Source organism: Cervus elaphus, chromosome 31 (genome assembly GCF_910594005.1).
Source record: "Cervus elaphus chromosome 31, mCerEla1.1, whole genome shotgun sequence".
Classification (NCBI taxonomy): Eukaryota; Metazoa; Chordata; class Mammalia; order Artiodactyla; family Cervidae; genus Cervus; species Cervus elaphus.
The window spans coordinates 11714032-11730669 of NC_057845.1; the positions used below are offsets into that span (position 1 = coordinate 11714032).

Consider the following 16638-nt stretch of genomic DNA (forward strand, 5'->3'; position numbering starts at 1 on the left):
GGCCACTAGAAAGCATTGTAGTCTCATACCTCTGTTATTTGTCTGAAGTTATCTTTCTGATTTTGTGGTACCACATATATATTTAGATGAAGGATGAACAGAACTGAGATTTGGAGGCATTTGCCTCTGTCTGTCCTTCAATTTTTTTATAATCATAGCTTACATCCATGAACTTGGGCTTGGAATCCTAATGTCAACTATACAAAGTTATTGTGCCTGTGAATTGTCTCTGTTACTGTTTGCCAAACTCCTGTCACTGCTTCTGAATTAATCACCTCTATAAAGAGTCTGCCTGCAATGCAGGAGAGGCAGATTCATTCCCTGGGTTGGAAAGATCCCCTGGAGAAGGAAATGGCAACCCACTCCAGTATTCTTGCCTGGAGAACCCCATGGACAGAGGAGCCTGGTGGGCTACAGTCCAGGGGGTTGCAAAGAGTTGTACATGGCTGACCGACTAAACAAGAACAGTGATGTTTCCCCAGTGTGTTTCTGCATTGGTTACATGGAACAGATCTGAGGACAGGCATTTCACTCAAGTTGGCCTAACTGTGGTATTCCAGGCCCTGGACCACCTGAGTCAATCACATTCCTCCTCTGGGACCGAATCTCCCATACAGTAAGTCCCCCACATATGAATGAGTGCCATTTTGAGGGTGCATTCGTAAGTCTAATTTGTTCATAAGTCCAACAAAGTTAGCCTGGGTACCCATTTAACACAACCGGCTATGTAGTACTCTACTAAGTTTATAATACTTTTCACATGAATAATATATAAAAACAAACACACAAAATAAAGAAAACATTATAATCTTACATTACAATTCCTTGAAAATTACAGTAGAACAGTACAACAGGGTTTCCAATGCGGGAGACGCAGGTTCAATCCCTAGCTCGAGAAGATCCCCTGGAGAAGGTAATGGCAACCCACCCCAGAATTCTTGCCTGGAAAGTCCCATGGACAGAGGAGCCTAGAAGGCTATAGTCCATGGGGTTGCAAAGAGTTAGACACGAGTGAGCAACAAAAACACAATACAACAGCTCACATACAGGGCTGGCATCAAGTGAAAACGGCAGGAAGAGTTACACCTCTAGGCATCTCATTGTCCAGTCACACCTTTGAAAGTTCACAACTTGAAGGTTCTTATGTAGTGGATTTATTGTACTGAGACATGGTTGAAATTAGTTTTCCTCTCATGGCGTGAGACTCAGAAACCGTATGGAGCTATGTAGAGGCAGCCATCTAGATTGAGAGAGAATGACACTGATGCTGTGATGAGGATGTATTGTTTGTGCGTGATCTCAAGAATCATTTAAGGGAGTATGAGGCTAGATCCTATATGAAGAAGCAAAGTGGACATCGCTGATCTACCACATTAGGCTGGTGCAGGGGAGATTGTGAACAAGACTTCCAGAGAGGTGAGAGCAGGCAGCCTGTCTTGGGGCCTGGGCAGCCCTGAGCTGCGGCAGCTGTGTGGGAATGATAAATGTCAGAACCAAGCAGATCCCTGGCGGGCCTTGAATGGAGACCACCCCAGCAGATGGTGATCAGTCACAGGTTTGTCTCAGCCGAGGATGGGGACTTGCAAAGAGGACCACAGGTGTTTGGGTGGGCTGGGTGCCTTGTAATGTGTATAGTCTAGCAGTTGACAGAGCCACCTGTGAAAACACTGCATTTGGTGGCACATGGGCTCATGGCCCAGGGGTCCATTACATCATCAAGGTCTGTTAGGTTTAGAAGGCAGAAGGCAAGGAAACCTGTGTGCAGTGGCTGTGTCTTCTTAAATCTGGTTTATAACTGCTTGTCTTATATATTCTTCATTTCAAGACATCTTTATGAACTGTATATGGTACAGCAAGGGGCAGTCATCCGCGTGAAAAGTGATCCACACTCTTGTCCCTCATGTACTACCCAATTCAATCCGTCATCTGGCTTCCCTGGTGGCTCAGATGGTAAAGAATCTGCCTGCAATGCAGGAGACCCAGGTTCGATCCCCAGGTCAGGAAGATCTCCTGGAAAAGGAAATGACAACCCACTCCAGTATTCTTGCCTGGGGACAGAAGAGCCTGGCGGGTTGCAAAGGCTCGCAAAGAGTCAGACATGACTGAGCTACTAATGCTCAATCAGTCATCAGGTCTCAGGGCTTCCGCTTCCCAGATATTCCAGGAATCTCTTCTCCCCTCTTCTTTGCTTCCTAAGGAGACTTTGTTCATCTTTATCTGTCTGTTGCTCATGAGAGTATCTGAGAGAGTATCTGGAGTATCAGAGAGACTCCATAAACATGTGGGCAGTGGTTGAAAGAATAAGAGCAAGACAGTCCACAGATATATAAACAACTCTGGGATGAAAATTAGGACTTTTTAGCTTTGTTCCTTACAGCAAAACTAGCTAGAAGGTAGTTATTTTTGACTCTCAAGGATTTGATTTTTTCATGTGCAAAAAGTGAGTTGGCTTTTATTTCACAAAAGCATCCTCTGGGTCAAAAATCTCTTACATGCAACTAAGAAGTAGTAAGAAATCATTACTATTCTCTTGAGTTGATTGTATTCATTAAAAAAAGAAGAAAAGAACGGTTCTCTTTTGCTGAGTATGATCAAATTCTTTGATTATTTTATTGTCTTTAGTCTTCTATGCCTGGAGATAGTTGACCTTCCAAATCTCTCTCTTTGTTAAATTAATTTTGATTGGACTATCATTGATTTACAATGGTGAGTTTCTGCTACATAGCAAAGTGAATCAGCTATATGTGTACATTCATCCCCTCTTTTTTTGGATTTCCCTCTCATTTAGATCACCACAGAGCACTGAATAGAGTTCCCTTAGCCATACAGTAGGTTTTCATCGAAATCTCTCTTTTTGTTTACTATCCCATACGTGCTTCTAAAGTCCTTGGAGGCAGATACCATGTATCACTCAATTTTGCATCCTGGCACCCAGAATAGTGCCCAGCACATATAGGTAATAACCTATATATATTTCCTGAATAAAGCAATGACTCTTCATTATGCAGCAATTGCAATTGAAAATTACAAGCATAGGGACTTACCTGGTGCCAGAGTGGATACTAATCGCTTGCTGATGCAGGAGACAGGGGTTTGATCCCAGGTCTGGGAAGATCCCACATGCCAGGGGAGCAACTAAGCCCTTGTGCCACAGCTACTGAGCTCGGAGCCTAAAAGCCGCAGCTGCTGAAACCTGTGCACCCAGAGCCCGTGCTCCGCAACAAGAGAAGCCCCGGAACTGAGAAGCCTGTGCACCCCGAGAAGGGCGGCCCCCACTCACTGCAGCTAGAGGAAGCCCAGGCAAAGCAGGGAAGACCCAGGGCAGCCAAAATAAACAAATAAAAATTAAAAAGTAATACATCAATTGATTTGCAAGAACAGCATTGAAACATGTATATTACCATATGTGAAACAGATGACCAATCCAAGTTCGATGCATGACACAGGGCACTCAAAGCGGGTGCCCTGGGACGACCCTGAGGGATGGATGGGGAGGGAGGTGGGGGGGATTCGGGATGGGGGACACATGTACACCCATGGCCTATTCATGTCAATGAATGGCAAAACCCACTACAACATTGTAAAGTAAGTAGCCTCCAGTTAAAATAAATTAATCATTTTTTTTAGTAATACATTAGAGAAAGCATTTCTTGTCTATAAATAAAATTACAGGCATAATGACTGAGGAACAAATCAAATATTTTAAGACCATGACTGGAAATTTAAACCAACTTAAATGTGGGTCAATTCTATTTTTCCAAGTATTATTGCTAAATAAACAATGAAATGAATCACATTTGTGAGTATTGCACAAAAGTGCCCTGGAAGTGTCTGTAATTATGAATGACTGTGTTTAAATTTTGACTTACAGTGTGTTATGCTGTTCTGTCTCAGGGCTAGACTGACAATGAGTCAGATCATGGCATTTGGAATGTACACAGTATACAGAATATGTCAAGTAATGTAGTTCTTCACTCAGATTCCTATTTTTCTAAATTAAAGTTAAATATGTTCATGTGCTCATATGCTCAGTCATGTCTGACTCTTTTGCAATCCCATGGACTCTAGCCCACCATGCTCTTCTGTCCTTGGGATTCTCCTGGCGAGAATACTGGAGTGGGTTGCCACTTCCTCCTCTGGGAATCTTTACAATCTAGGGATCGAACCTGAGTCTCCTGGATTGGCAGGTGGATTCTTTACCACTAGCGCCACCTGGGAAGCCCAATACGTTCATATATGATCATATACTGTGATCAAACAATTAATTGATATTATTAATATTATTTTATTATATGGATTTGGTCTTCACTGTCTTCAAAGACAATTGTCTACCACAGGGACTGAGGTACAAATCTAACATAGGAATTGGGCACTTGTTCAGAAAATTTGATCAGTGGAGTAAATGCAAACCAAACAATTCTCAAAGGGTACTTTTTGGCTTGAGTTATTCTTGCTGTCCTCATCAATCAAATCAGTTAGTACTGATCTCTAGTGATAAAGCTTAATCATACAGGTCACCCTACCGTTCACAACACATCCAAGATCATTTTTTATTCTCATTTTGTATATATCTTTGACGTGTAGTCAATGAAGGGATTCTTTCAAAGGTCTCTTACTGAATCATAAAAGTTTAATTCTACATAAGATGGAAGATGAATAATCTCACTTTAGTAGAAGGGAATGCAGGCTTATGCGTTTTTGGTTCTGTATGGTTTTATGGAACACTTTCCCGGCGATCTCAGAGTACCTGTGTGCTGCTAGAAACTGCTATTTGCATGTTAGGTATTTCTTTTTGTTTACCCAGTGAGCTTATTGTGGCAAAGGAGTAGTATTTGGTAAGATTAGGTGAAGTGGTATATCTCTCTCCCTCTCTCTCTCTCACACACTTTAAAATAAGAGAAGTTTTAATAATTTTTTTTAAAATAGTTTGCTTCTGTCTCATGTAAAGGAAATCTAGAGATAGGCAATTGGGAGTGATATAACATCTTCATGTAGTTATTAGAGATGCCTACTTCATCAAATTCATACCTCCCCCTTCTCTAGGTGAACTAGCCTCATGGTCCTACATGGAGACTAGAACTCAGCCATCACACCCACATTACAGAAAACAAGATGGCAAGTAAGATAAGGAAGAAGGGGCAAAAAACCCAACCTAGCCATCTCTAAGGGGGTTTCTTGTGTGATTTCACAAGACATTTTACTTACAGCATTTTCCCAGAACTGTACCACATAAAAAGACTATTTTTAAGCGTATCTAGGAAAAAAGTATTTATTTCAGCATGTACCCAGTTAACTTACATCAAGAGTTCTTTTATCAAGGAAAACATAGGGAATAGATTGAGGTAGACAATTATCTACCACAGGGACTGAGACAGTAAATGAAGTAAATTTAAGCATTTAAGAGAAAAATTTAGTTTCTAATTTTATAATTCTGAGGACAACAGAGAATTACCTGTAAAACCCCAAGAAAGAGGATAAGTTGAATGGTGTTATTAGAGAGAGGGATTAAAATGAAAAAAAAAAAGGCAACATAAACATCTTTGGCATATCTGAATTTTACAGGAATTTTTTTTTTTTGAAAGTAATGTGGACTTATTGGGAAAACCATATGGATTGGTTTTGCAAGTAATATAGACTTATTGGGAAAATCATATGGATTGGTGTTTCTACTCTTCATAAGCATTTTATATGTGGAATTGTAACAATATTTAGCAATAACTTACTGGAAATTATAGTCATCTTATTTTACATATATATGTATATGTAGATAAATAGATACAGATATAGATATATTTAGTTCTGGAGTACTATTGTTTTTAATAAAAGGGGCAAAACTAAATACTCTTCATATTGAAAATCATACTCCATTGAGCTTGCTTTTCTATTCTTACTCTTCTATATTGATTTATCAAAGCAACAAGGAGGAAACATACATTTTTAAATTAAGCAAGTTTTGCTAAAGTTGTATGCCTTACAAACTGCAGATAAGTGTAAAATAAAATATGAGTTTTGAAGATTTTGAGCATGAAAATGTTGTATTACATATTTTAATGCACTGGCCAAAAGAGTAATTATCAAGCAAATAAATGAGTCAGAAGAAAAATTTTACCAAGTTTTATCCTTCTCATGTGTGCTTTTTACTTTCAGCCCAGGAGTTGGAATGATATTTTTTTCATAATTTAATTAATCACTTTGTGCATTAGTTCCCTGGTGGCTCAGTGGTAAAGAATTCGCCTGCCAATACAGGAGATGCTGATTTGACCCCTGGGTCAGGAAGATCCCCCAGAGAAGGGAATGGCAACCTGCTCCAATATTCTTGCCTGGGAAATCCCATGGACAGAGAAGCCTTGTGGGCTACGGTCCATATGGTTGCAAAGAGTCAGACACGATTTAGTAACTAAAAAAAACAAAAAGCAAATTAATCACTTATGGATTATTATAAATAAATAGGATTATTTAATATTTCCTTCTTTAATAGAAAGATAAAATGCTTTTGCTGCATTTATGACTTATTTTTCATTGTAATAGGAAATTAACTCATCTTAAGTTTATTCTTTTGAAGTTGTAGTTATTCCAGAAAAATCTCTTCTAAAAGTTTTCTCTCACTTAATGTACTTCTTAAAATCTCTTATGTTCATTTGAAAAGTTTCTCAAAGTTTCTCCTAATAGAAATATTCTGTAATTCTACCTGCATCTTTTACAGGCATCAAATATCTCTGTGGCCTTTTTTTTCTTTTTCTATTTAATAGGACATGACACGAGTTAGTTGGTTTCCCTAGTGGCTCAGACAATGAAGAATCTGCCTGCAATGCAGGAGACCCGGATTCGATCCCTAGTTTGGGAAAACCTGTGGAGACGGGAATGGCAACCCACGCCAGTATTCTTACCTGGAGAATTCCATGGTCAGGAGGGGTCCCACAATTCTATAAAATTCTGACACACACCACCCGGCAGTCTCATCAGATTGCCCTCCTTGCAGATGTCAATCGCAAGTGTTGAGTCCCCCAGGTTACTCACACTTCCATCCAACTTGACTACAAAGTCAGGGATCCCCAGAGCCCGCTCCTTCAGGTTTGACTGTTAGAACAACTCATGGGACTTAGGAAAATGCTTTACTTGCCATTTATTACCAGTTGATTGTAAAGGATACAACTCATAAACAGTCAAAGGAGAGGGATGTGATGCGTAGAGCAAAGCATTGGGGGAGGGGGAGCGGACTTGCAGACCTGCTGTGCCCTCTCCAGGCCCACCACCATCCCAGCACCATGATGTGTTCACCAGCCTGGAAGCTCTCTGAACCCCCATAAAAAAGGGGATTTTAATGGAGGTTTCCTTTGTGGGCACGCTTGATGAAATTGTTGTTGTTGTTCAGTCACTCAGTTATGTCGGACTGTTTGCAATCCCATGTCCATGAGCACACCAGGCTTCCCTGTCCTTCACTGTCTCCTGGAGTTTGCTCAGACTCATTTCCATTAAGTGGATGATGCCATCCAACTGTCTCATGCTCTGTCATCCCCTTCTCCTCTTGCCCTCAATCTTTCACCGCATCGGGGTCTTTTCCAATGTGTCGGCTCTTCAAATCAAGTGGCCAAAGTATTGGAGCTTCAGCTTCAGCATCACTCCTTCCAATGAATGTTCAGGGTTGCTTTGCTTTAGGATGGACTGGTTTGATTTCCTTGCAGTCCAAGGGACTCTCAAGGGTCTTCTCCAGTCATTTGTAGAGACGTGGATAGACCTAGAGAGTGTCATACAGAGTGAAGTAAGTCAGAAAAACAAATGTTGGGTTACTAACGCATATATATGGAATCTAGAAAATGGTATGAAGTGAAGTGAAGTCACTCAGTCGTGTCCAACTCTGCAACCCCATGGACTGTAGCCTACCAGACTCCTCCGTCCGTGGGATTCTCTAGGCAAGAATACTGGAGTGGGTTGCCATTTCCTTCTCCAGGAGATCTTCCCAACCCAGGGATCGAACACAGGTCTCCCACATTGCAGGCAGACACTTTACCATCTGAGCCATGGTATAGATGACCCTATTTGCAAAGGAGAAATAGAGACACAGACATGGAGAACAAGCATATAGGTACCAAGAGGGAAAGGAAGGGTGGGAGGAATTGAGAGACTGGGATCAACACAGGCACAGTATTGATGCTATTTTTAAAATAGATAACTGATGAGAACATATCGTATAGCACAGGGAACTCGACTTAGTTCACTGTGGTGACCTGGACTGAAAGTCCAGAAGGGAGGGGATACATGTATATGTATAGCTGATTAATTTTGCTTTACAGAAGAAATTAACACAACATTGTAAAGCAACTATGCTCCAATAAAAAATAATTCAAAAATTAAAAAAAAACGTTATTTACCACTGGTGACTAACTCAGTCTCTAGCCTCTCATCCCTTCTTTGGAGGTTAGAAGTGGGACTGAAAGTTCCAACCCTCTAATTATGCTTTGGTCTTTCTGGAGACCAGACCCCCTGTTTAAGTTATCTAGGGGCCACCAGGCATCTCATTAGCATACAAAAGACACTTTAGTCACTCCGGAGATTCTAAAGGTTTTATAAACTGTGTGTCAGGAGCCTGGGACAAAGAGCAGATGTTTATTTTTTATGTATTATACCATGGTGTTAGTCATTACTGCTCATGCTCTGTGTTGTAACGAGGCTTCCCTGTGGCTCAGACAGTAGAGAATCTGCCTGTAATGGGAAAGACTCAGGTTAAATCCCTGGGCTGGGAAGACCCCCTGGAGAAGGGAATGGCACCCCACTCAGTATTCTTGCCTGGAGAATTCCATGGACAGAGGAGCCTGGTGGGCTACAGTCCATGGGGTCGCGAAGAGTCTAACACCTTCACTTTTCAGTACAAATTGTCTTGCCTATGGTAGTGCTTGCTTTGTTACCCTTTTGTTACTGGCATGTTTCAGAAAACATCATCTAGGGAAAGGCAGCGTTAATTTATTCACAAGTGAATTAAATCAGAGCTCAGTACACTTACTCTATAAAGCACAAGATGGTAAATGTTTTAGGCTTTGTGCCCATGTGGTCTCCGTCACAACTGCTCAGCTTTGCCATTCTAGCAGCAAAACAGTCAAACAACAGGTCAACAAACGATTTGGCTTTATTCCAATCAAACTTTATTTACTGAAACAACTAGTGGGCCCCATTTGGTCCATGGCCATAATTCGCCTTCCCTTAGACTAAACTGAGTAAAAAAACAGTCATTTGCTATAATAAATAATGATAAGGGATAGTTTAAAAGAAGAATTTGTTCACAAACCTTTGATTTTTTGCCTGGTGATTCTTATAACCAATTAACTAAATGCTTTTGTTTAGTACCGAGTTCGTGTGAAATTATGAAAAGCACGAAAGCATAATTACTTGTGAAATTGTAGAATTCATAAAAGGTGTTGCAGTAGTCCCCTGAAAATAGAAATTTCTCTTTGCATATATAAATATTTACATGAATTATGCTTTATAATCCAAAAAGTCATCAATTAAAATTAAAAAGGACAACACCAAAAAGAAGTTATATTTCTTTCTTTTCCCAAGAAAAATGCCCTTTCAGGTTTGAGCTGAATAACGGATTAACAGGTGCCTTTAGGAAATACTTTCATTACAGAGAAAGAATTTTGTGGATTAGTCCCTAATAGTTTAATAAGTGTGGGTAAGGTTAGGGGCTTCCCTTATGGCTTAGCGGGTAAAGAATCTGCCTGCAATGCAGGAGACACAGGAGACAAGGGTTTGATCCCTGGATCAGGAAGATCCCCTGGAGGAGGAAGTGGCAACCCATTCCAGTATTCTTGCATGGAGAATCCCATGGACAGAGGAGACTTGGAATGCTGCAATCAAAGGGTCGAAAAGAGTCAAACATGACTGAGTGACCAAGTGCAAAAGTTTAGCTTAATTTGTGTATTAAAGATTTTGGACCAATTTTAATATGTATAGGAAAAGCTCAAAATCATAGGATATATATATATAATATATAGTTGACACAGTTTTTCCCTAAAAACCCAAGCAATATTGAAAACTATGTTTTTAAGGATATTCATCCATTTTTAATCTCTTCCATAAAGATGTTTTTATATTGTACTTTAAAAGAATCACTTTATAGTTTTAAACAATACCATATATTACAGTATTTTGGTTTTTTGACAGTAGATGCACATTTCCTTATTCTTCCCTCTGAGTACTTTAAAACCCTTGATATTACATATAAAACAAACAAGAAAATCCTGAAAGGTGAAGAAAAGAAGGCAGAGCAGCCAGGAACCCCATGGGCTGAAGACCAGTGAGCTGCCTGGGTTTTCTTTTTGCTTCATTTCTCCCAGCTTTATAGATAAAGAAAGTGACAACCCATAGATACCAATGGGAGCAGACAATAAAAACCCCAACAAAAGCCTGATCTCTTCAGTCAAAGGACCCAGAAAGAGACAGTCTAGCAAAACAGAAAATTCTTAGACAGTAACAACTGGACTAATTTAACTATAGCCAAACACTATAAGGGAAAAAAATAACAAAAAACACTCCACCCAAGTGCCTATCAGCAAAGGTCAAGTGTGAAGTCTAGACAGAACAGAAAAGCTGCAAAATGTATGGAGCAAAACACATAAAAGAGAAACACAGAAACCCAAAATTATAGTTGGAAACTTCAACATCCTTCACTAACAATTAGTAGAACTAGGCAGAAACAAGAATATAGAATTGATTAACAAGGATATAGAAGAACTGAACAATATCATCAACCAACAAAATCTAAGCAACATTTATAAAACACCCCATCTAGCAACAAGAAAATATACAGAGCCCAAAAACACTCCCAAAGAGCAAAGCCAACTGGTTTTTGACAAAGGTGCAAAAGCAGTGCAATGGAAGCAGGACAGTGTCTTCAATAAATGGTTCCAGAGTCGTTGGATATCAACGGGCAAAATAAATGAAGCTCAATCCAAATCTGACACCATATACAAAATTAAGTCAAAATGGATCATAGATTTAAACATCAAACATAAAACTATAATGAAACATAAGAGAAAATCTTCAGAAACTAGGGCTTGGAGAAGAGTTCTTAGACATGATAATAAAAGCACAGTTCATAAAAGAAAAAACTTGATAAGTTGGACTTCATTAAAATGAAAAACTTTCACTTTTGCCAAAGACTCTATAAAGAGGATGAAAAGGCAAGCTGCAAGCTGGGAGAAAACACTTACAATTTACTTATCTGAGAAGGAACTCATATCCAGAATTTACAAAGAACTCTCAAAAATTCAACAGTGAAAGCACAAACAACCCAATAAGAACATGAGCAAAAGATAGGAAACATTTCACTGAAGGAGATATAGAAATGGCAAATCTGTTCATTAAAAGATGCTCAGCTTCACTAACCAAAGGGAAGTATAAATTAAGGTCACAGTGAGGTATCACTGCACACCAGTTAAGATAGCTAAAATAGAAAATAATGGCAATGTCAAATGCTGGCGAGGATGTATAGAAACTGGATCTCTCCTACACTGCTAGTGGGAATGTAGACTAGTACTGTCACTCTGGAAAATAGTTTGGCAGTTTCTTTTAAAATAGACTATATGCTTGTATATCCTAGCAGTCCTACTTGTGAGCATTTATTCTGGAGAAATGAATACCCATGTCCACATAAAAACCAGTACATGATTGTTCATAGCAGTTTTATAAATGGAAAAGGCAAAACCTAGAAATAACCAAAATGTCCTATAATAAGTAATGGCTTAATAAACTGGGTTATAGCTATACTATGGAATATTACACAGTAATAAAAAAGAATGTATTGCTATACATGAAAGTCAAGATGGCTTCCAAGGACATCATGCTGAGTGAAGAAAAGACCATTTTAGAAAGTCACATGCTACGTGATTCCATTTGCATAACACTCTTGAAATGGCAAAATGATAGAAATAGAGAACAGATTAGTGGTAGGGGTTATTGATGGTGGTAGGTGTGTGTATGACTATAAAGAAGAAGCACAAGGAAATATTTGGTGGTAATGGAAGAGTACCTTGCTTACTGAATTGGTTGCATAAATCTATGCATGTGTTAAAATGACATAGAACCAACCATGAAACTGAAAGTCACTCAGTTGTGTTCAACTCTTTGTGAACCCATAGATTATACAGTCCATGGAATTCTCCAGGCCAGAATACTGGAGTGGGTAGCCATTCCCTTCTCCAGGGAATCTTTCCAAACCAGGGTTTAATCCAGGACTCCCACATTGCAGGCAGATTCTTTACCTGCTGAGCTACCAGGGAAGCCTGAGAGTACTGGAGTGGGTAACCTATCCCTTCTCCAGGGAATCTTCCCAACCCAGGAATTGAACCGAGGTCTCCTGTATTGCAGGCAGATTCTTTACCAGCTGAGCTACCAGGGAAGCCCTACACACACTTTATACCAATTGCAGTTTTCTAGTTTTAATGTTGTACTTTGGCTATCTAGGGCTTCCCTGGTGGCTCAGAGGGTAAAGAATCCACCTGCAATGCCAGAGACTTGGGTTCGATCCCTGGGTTGGGAAGATCCCCTGGAGAAGGGAATGGCTCCCCACTCCAGTATTCTGGTCTGGAAAATTCCCTGGATAGAAAAGCCTGGCAGGCTACAGTCCACGGGGTCAGAGAGTTGGACACGACTAAGCAACTTGCACTTTTCACTTTGACTACCTAAGATGTAACCTTTGGGGGAAACTAGGTGAAGGATTGGAGAAGGAAATGGCAACCCACTCCAGTGTTCTTGCCTGGAGGATCCCAGGGATGGGGGAGCCTGGTGGGCTGCCGTCTATGGGGTCACACAGAGTTGGACACGACTGAAGTGACTTAGCAGTAGCAGCAGCAGCAGGTGAAGGATACACATGACCTTTCTGCAGAACTTTTGCAACTTCCTGGAAATCTATAATTATTTCAAATTAGAAGTTTAGAAAAGAAAAAATATGCAAACCTTGTAATGCTTTCTTTCAAAAAAAAAAAAAATACATTCCCTAAATTTTTTCAAGGATTTTATGAAGTCAAATTTCTCAACTTAATAGATTCTCTCTTTCAAACAGATGACTAAACCATATATATTATATACTGGAAGGTTACTGTTTAGTTTTTAAATTAATAACTGAGTAAATAATGCTATAAATTTTATACTTGCCATGTTTTAAATAACTAATTTATAATTGCTAATGGGTATCAAAGTATCAAGGACATGAAAATCATGATTTAATCAAAAAACCTCTTAACACATTAATTGCAACCTCATTATTGACCTCAAGAGCAGACACTTTTGCTGGAGCTGCTGACAAGAAAATAAAATGTGACTGATTTTCTACTTTTTTCCACTTAAAGAGGAATTAATGAATATAAATATGCCTCAATTTGATGTCTTAGCTTCCATAGCACACACTTTGGAAACTCTACGCCTAAATAATTGGGTCATTGATTATTTCTGGGACATGAATTAAGCCCTCCAATTTAATCTTATTTAGACCTAAAAATTACAATGAAAAAGAGGTTTCCAGATTACTTTTTTTTAATTTCATGTTATCTCCTTTGATAAATCTTTTTCCTTGAAAGGATTTATTTACTGAACTGCTAGACTCTGTCATTCTTTAATTGCTAATAGACCATCCAAATATCTCATGTTCTACTTTCATAATTTACTAACAGAGTTAAAATTATGTAGGAATACTTTAAAGGAGTCTATTGGAATGCATAATGGAGTATTATGATTTTTTTTAAGTGAGTGGGGGAAAGTCATAAAGAGAAGATTTCTACTGCAAAGTGTACATACAGATAGGTCCACAGTTCCTTATCTGCAATTCTGAAATCTTTTTTAAAAAAACCCTGAAAAGTAAAGGTTTTATGCATTACAATTGGTGGCAAGCCTGGACCTGAATGAACCTGGGATTTTTTTATAGCTTCCATGTAATCCAAGTATTAATATTCAGAAATGTTCATGTGTTATGCTCCAGATGCTGGCTGTGGGAGTATCATAGAACATACAGTATATGTATATTCCCTTTCCAAAATCTGAACATTCCTGGTTTATGAACACATCTAGTCCCAAGGACATGGGATGGGAGATCATGGACCTGTCCTAGAAAAGTACAGGATAGCTGTTTATATAGCACTGGAGAATAGGACCTTATTGATGTGACCACTGAATCCAGGAGCACAGTTATTTCATGACATTGAATTCAAGAGGAGAGTCAGAAAAGCACCAAAGCATTTATTTCGTTAATAAGCAAACTGGGGCATTGAGCAGCTTGCCCAAGGTTACCCAAGGCTATAGTTGGAACCGTGGCAGTCTGACTTTAGGAGTCATGCTTTAAAGCACAAGATTTTGTTACTGATGACTTATCCTGAAAGCCTCCCCTATCACAGCAGAATGAGACTGAGCTTCTGAGATGAAAGCCCGAGGATTTTTTTTAAATTCATACTCTTATGGATAAAACTCTAGGCTCCAGGAAACTGGCAGCCAGCCCAGTTCATGTTCCCCAAGTATGAAACTGGAGGATCCTTTTAAAGAGTAAAATCCACAATCCAAAAGAAAAACAAAACTATGAGAACTGACCTCAGTTGATCCCCTACTGTGGGGTTCATCTGCCCAGTATTGACTTTGCATGCTGAACTTCCAACCCACAAATTTTAACATAGGAGTAAATTCAGGAATCATTGAGCAAGCTCTGGCAGATATTGGAGGACAGAAGAGCCTGGCGTGCTGCAGTCCATGGGGTTCCAAAAAGTCAGACACAACTTAGTGACTGAACAACAACCACAGTAGACATTTAAGGAAAATATCAACCACAAACAGATCAAAGTAAACAATCAATACAAAGGAGCCTAGACAGGACAGAGGAGAAAAATAGTCTCAAAGAATATATCATCATGAGTATGTTACAGATGAATAGAAGAAATTGCATCTTTAAAAGCAAAAATGACACTATGAAAAAAAGGAAGTGAAATAAGGGATAAGTAGAGCACCTGGAAATGAAAAATATGATCACTGAAATTCTAGAATTCAGTAAAATTTTAGAAGATAAAGTCAATGAAATCCCCCACAAAGTAGTTCAAGAAAATAGGGATAAGAAAAATTAGAGAAGTTATCCAGGAGACTAAGAGGCGTATTTCAGAATAGGTTTCCAGAAAGAAAAGCAGAGAAAATGCTAGAAAGGAAATTATTAATTTATGGAATGGTTTCAAGAACTGAAAAACTTGTGTTTTTTCTTTAACATTATTCTTAAGAACATTTCTAAAAGGGCACTTGTCGTATAGTCATAGAACTGTATTTGAAAGACTGAGGAATCCCTATGGGTCTTTTAAACAAATATACTTTTGTTTTTCTTTTTTAGGGGCACAGCAATTGCTGGCATAGTATTTGGAATCGTGTTCATCATGGGCGTAATTGCTGGAATTGCCATATGTATCTGCATGTGCATGAAAAACAACCGTGGGACCCGGGTGGGTGTCATCAGGACTACCCACATCAATGCCATCTCCTCCTACCCTGGTAAGCAACACTGCTTACTCATTCTGAAGGAAGAGTCAGATTTGTTAGTTACGCTCTGGTTCTGGGAGAGAAGAATCACTGAAGAGTCTCACTGGAATAATCCCCATGTAGGATGTTTCTTAGTCAATGTAGATTGAACTCTAACTTGGATCTACATTGTACTATCTACCTCCTATTTAAAGATATTAATATGTTCAGTGGTTGTCTTATTGACTACAACTGCCAACCTGCCATAGTTAAGAGAAATAGACAATTCACACCTACTGTGTCTATCTGCCAGTGAGTTTTGACAAATAATTATAGAGAAAGAACAAGTTACATGTCTGACTAAACTGGCATCTGATTCAACAGGTATGTATGTCTAGAAAAAAAGTACTGAAGAAAGTTTTTATGTGTCCTTTTTATGCAACAAAATGGTTTTAACATAACACTAAAATTATCACCAAAGAGAAAATATAATTTTCAGTAATTTGACAAGTATTTGTTGAGAATCTTCCAGAAATTTCACATATAAATATATTGTACACAAATGAATCCATAAACAAAGTACTGTGTTTCACTTTGATTTTTGAGTCTATATGTAAGTAGCTCAGCTGGTAAAGAACCTGCTTGCAATGTAGAAGATCCTGGTTCGATCCCTGAGTCAGGAAGATCCCCTGGAGAAGGAATAGGCTACCCACCCTAGTATTCGTGCCTGGAGAATTCCATGGACAGAGGAAACTGACAGGCCCCAGTCCATGGGGTCGCAAAGAATTGAACATAACTGAGTGACTTTCACTTAAATATTTACAGAGAGAGAGAAAGAGAGAGAGAGGCTTAAAACCACACTCATGTCCTCTCTCTCACTCCTTATAGCAAAGGAAGAAGGCAATTTCTACATCTGGTCTGCCCTGTGTATCAATTCCCTAATAACTTCTCTCCTTTCTTAATCTTTTATCCATCACAGTCACCTTGAGGGAGCAAATTTCAGATGAACGTCAGCATGATCATCTCTCTGTCATCTTTTGTTAGTTCTCCCTCTTCTCCAATATCTCTGTGTTAGAGTGCCTCAAGTCTCACCCTTGTGTCTTCTATCCAGACTTACCTCTTTAGTTGTATCAATTGGCCTTATGGTATTAAGGACCATTTATA

At 39.1% G+C, this 16638-nt stretch overlaps 1 protein-coding gene across 1 annotated transcript in view; it reads left to right on the top strand.

Moving 5' to 3' along the window:
- CYYR1 (cysteine and tyrosine rich 1) overlaps nucleotides 1–16638 on the top strand; it is a 123114-nt gene that overhangs the window by 93428 nt on the left and 13048 nt on the right. Inside the window, exon 3 of the mRNA XM_043892709.1 lies at nucleotides 15350–15507. Within this exon, the coding sequence (XP_043748644.1) occupies nucleotides 15350–15507 (158 nt within the window). The remainder of the gene's footprint in view (nucleotides 1–15349; nucleotides 15508–16638) is intronic.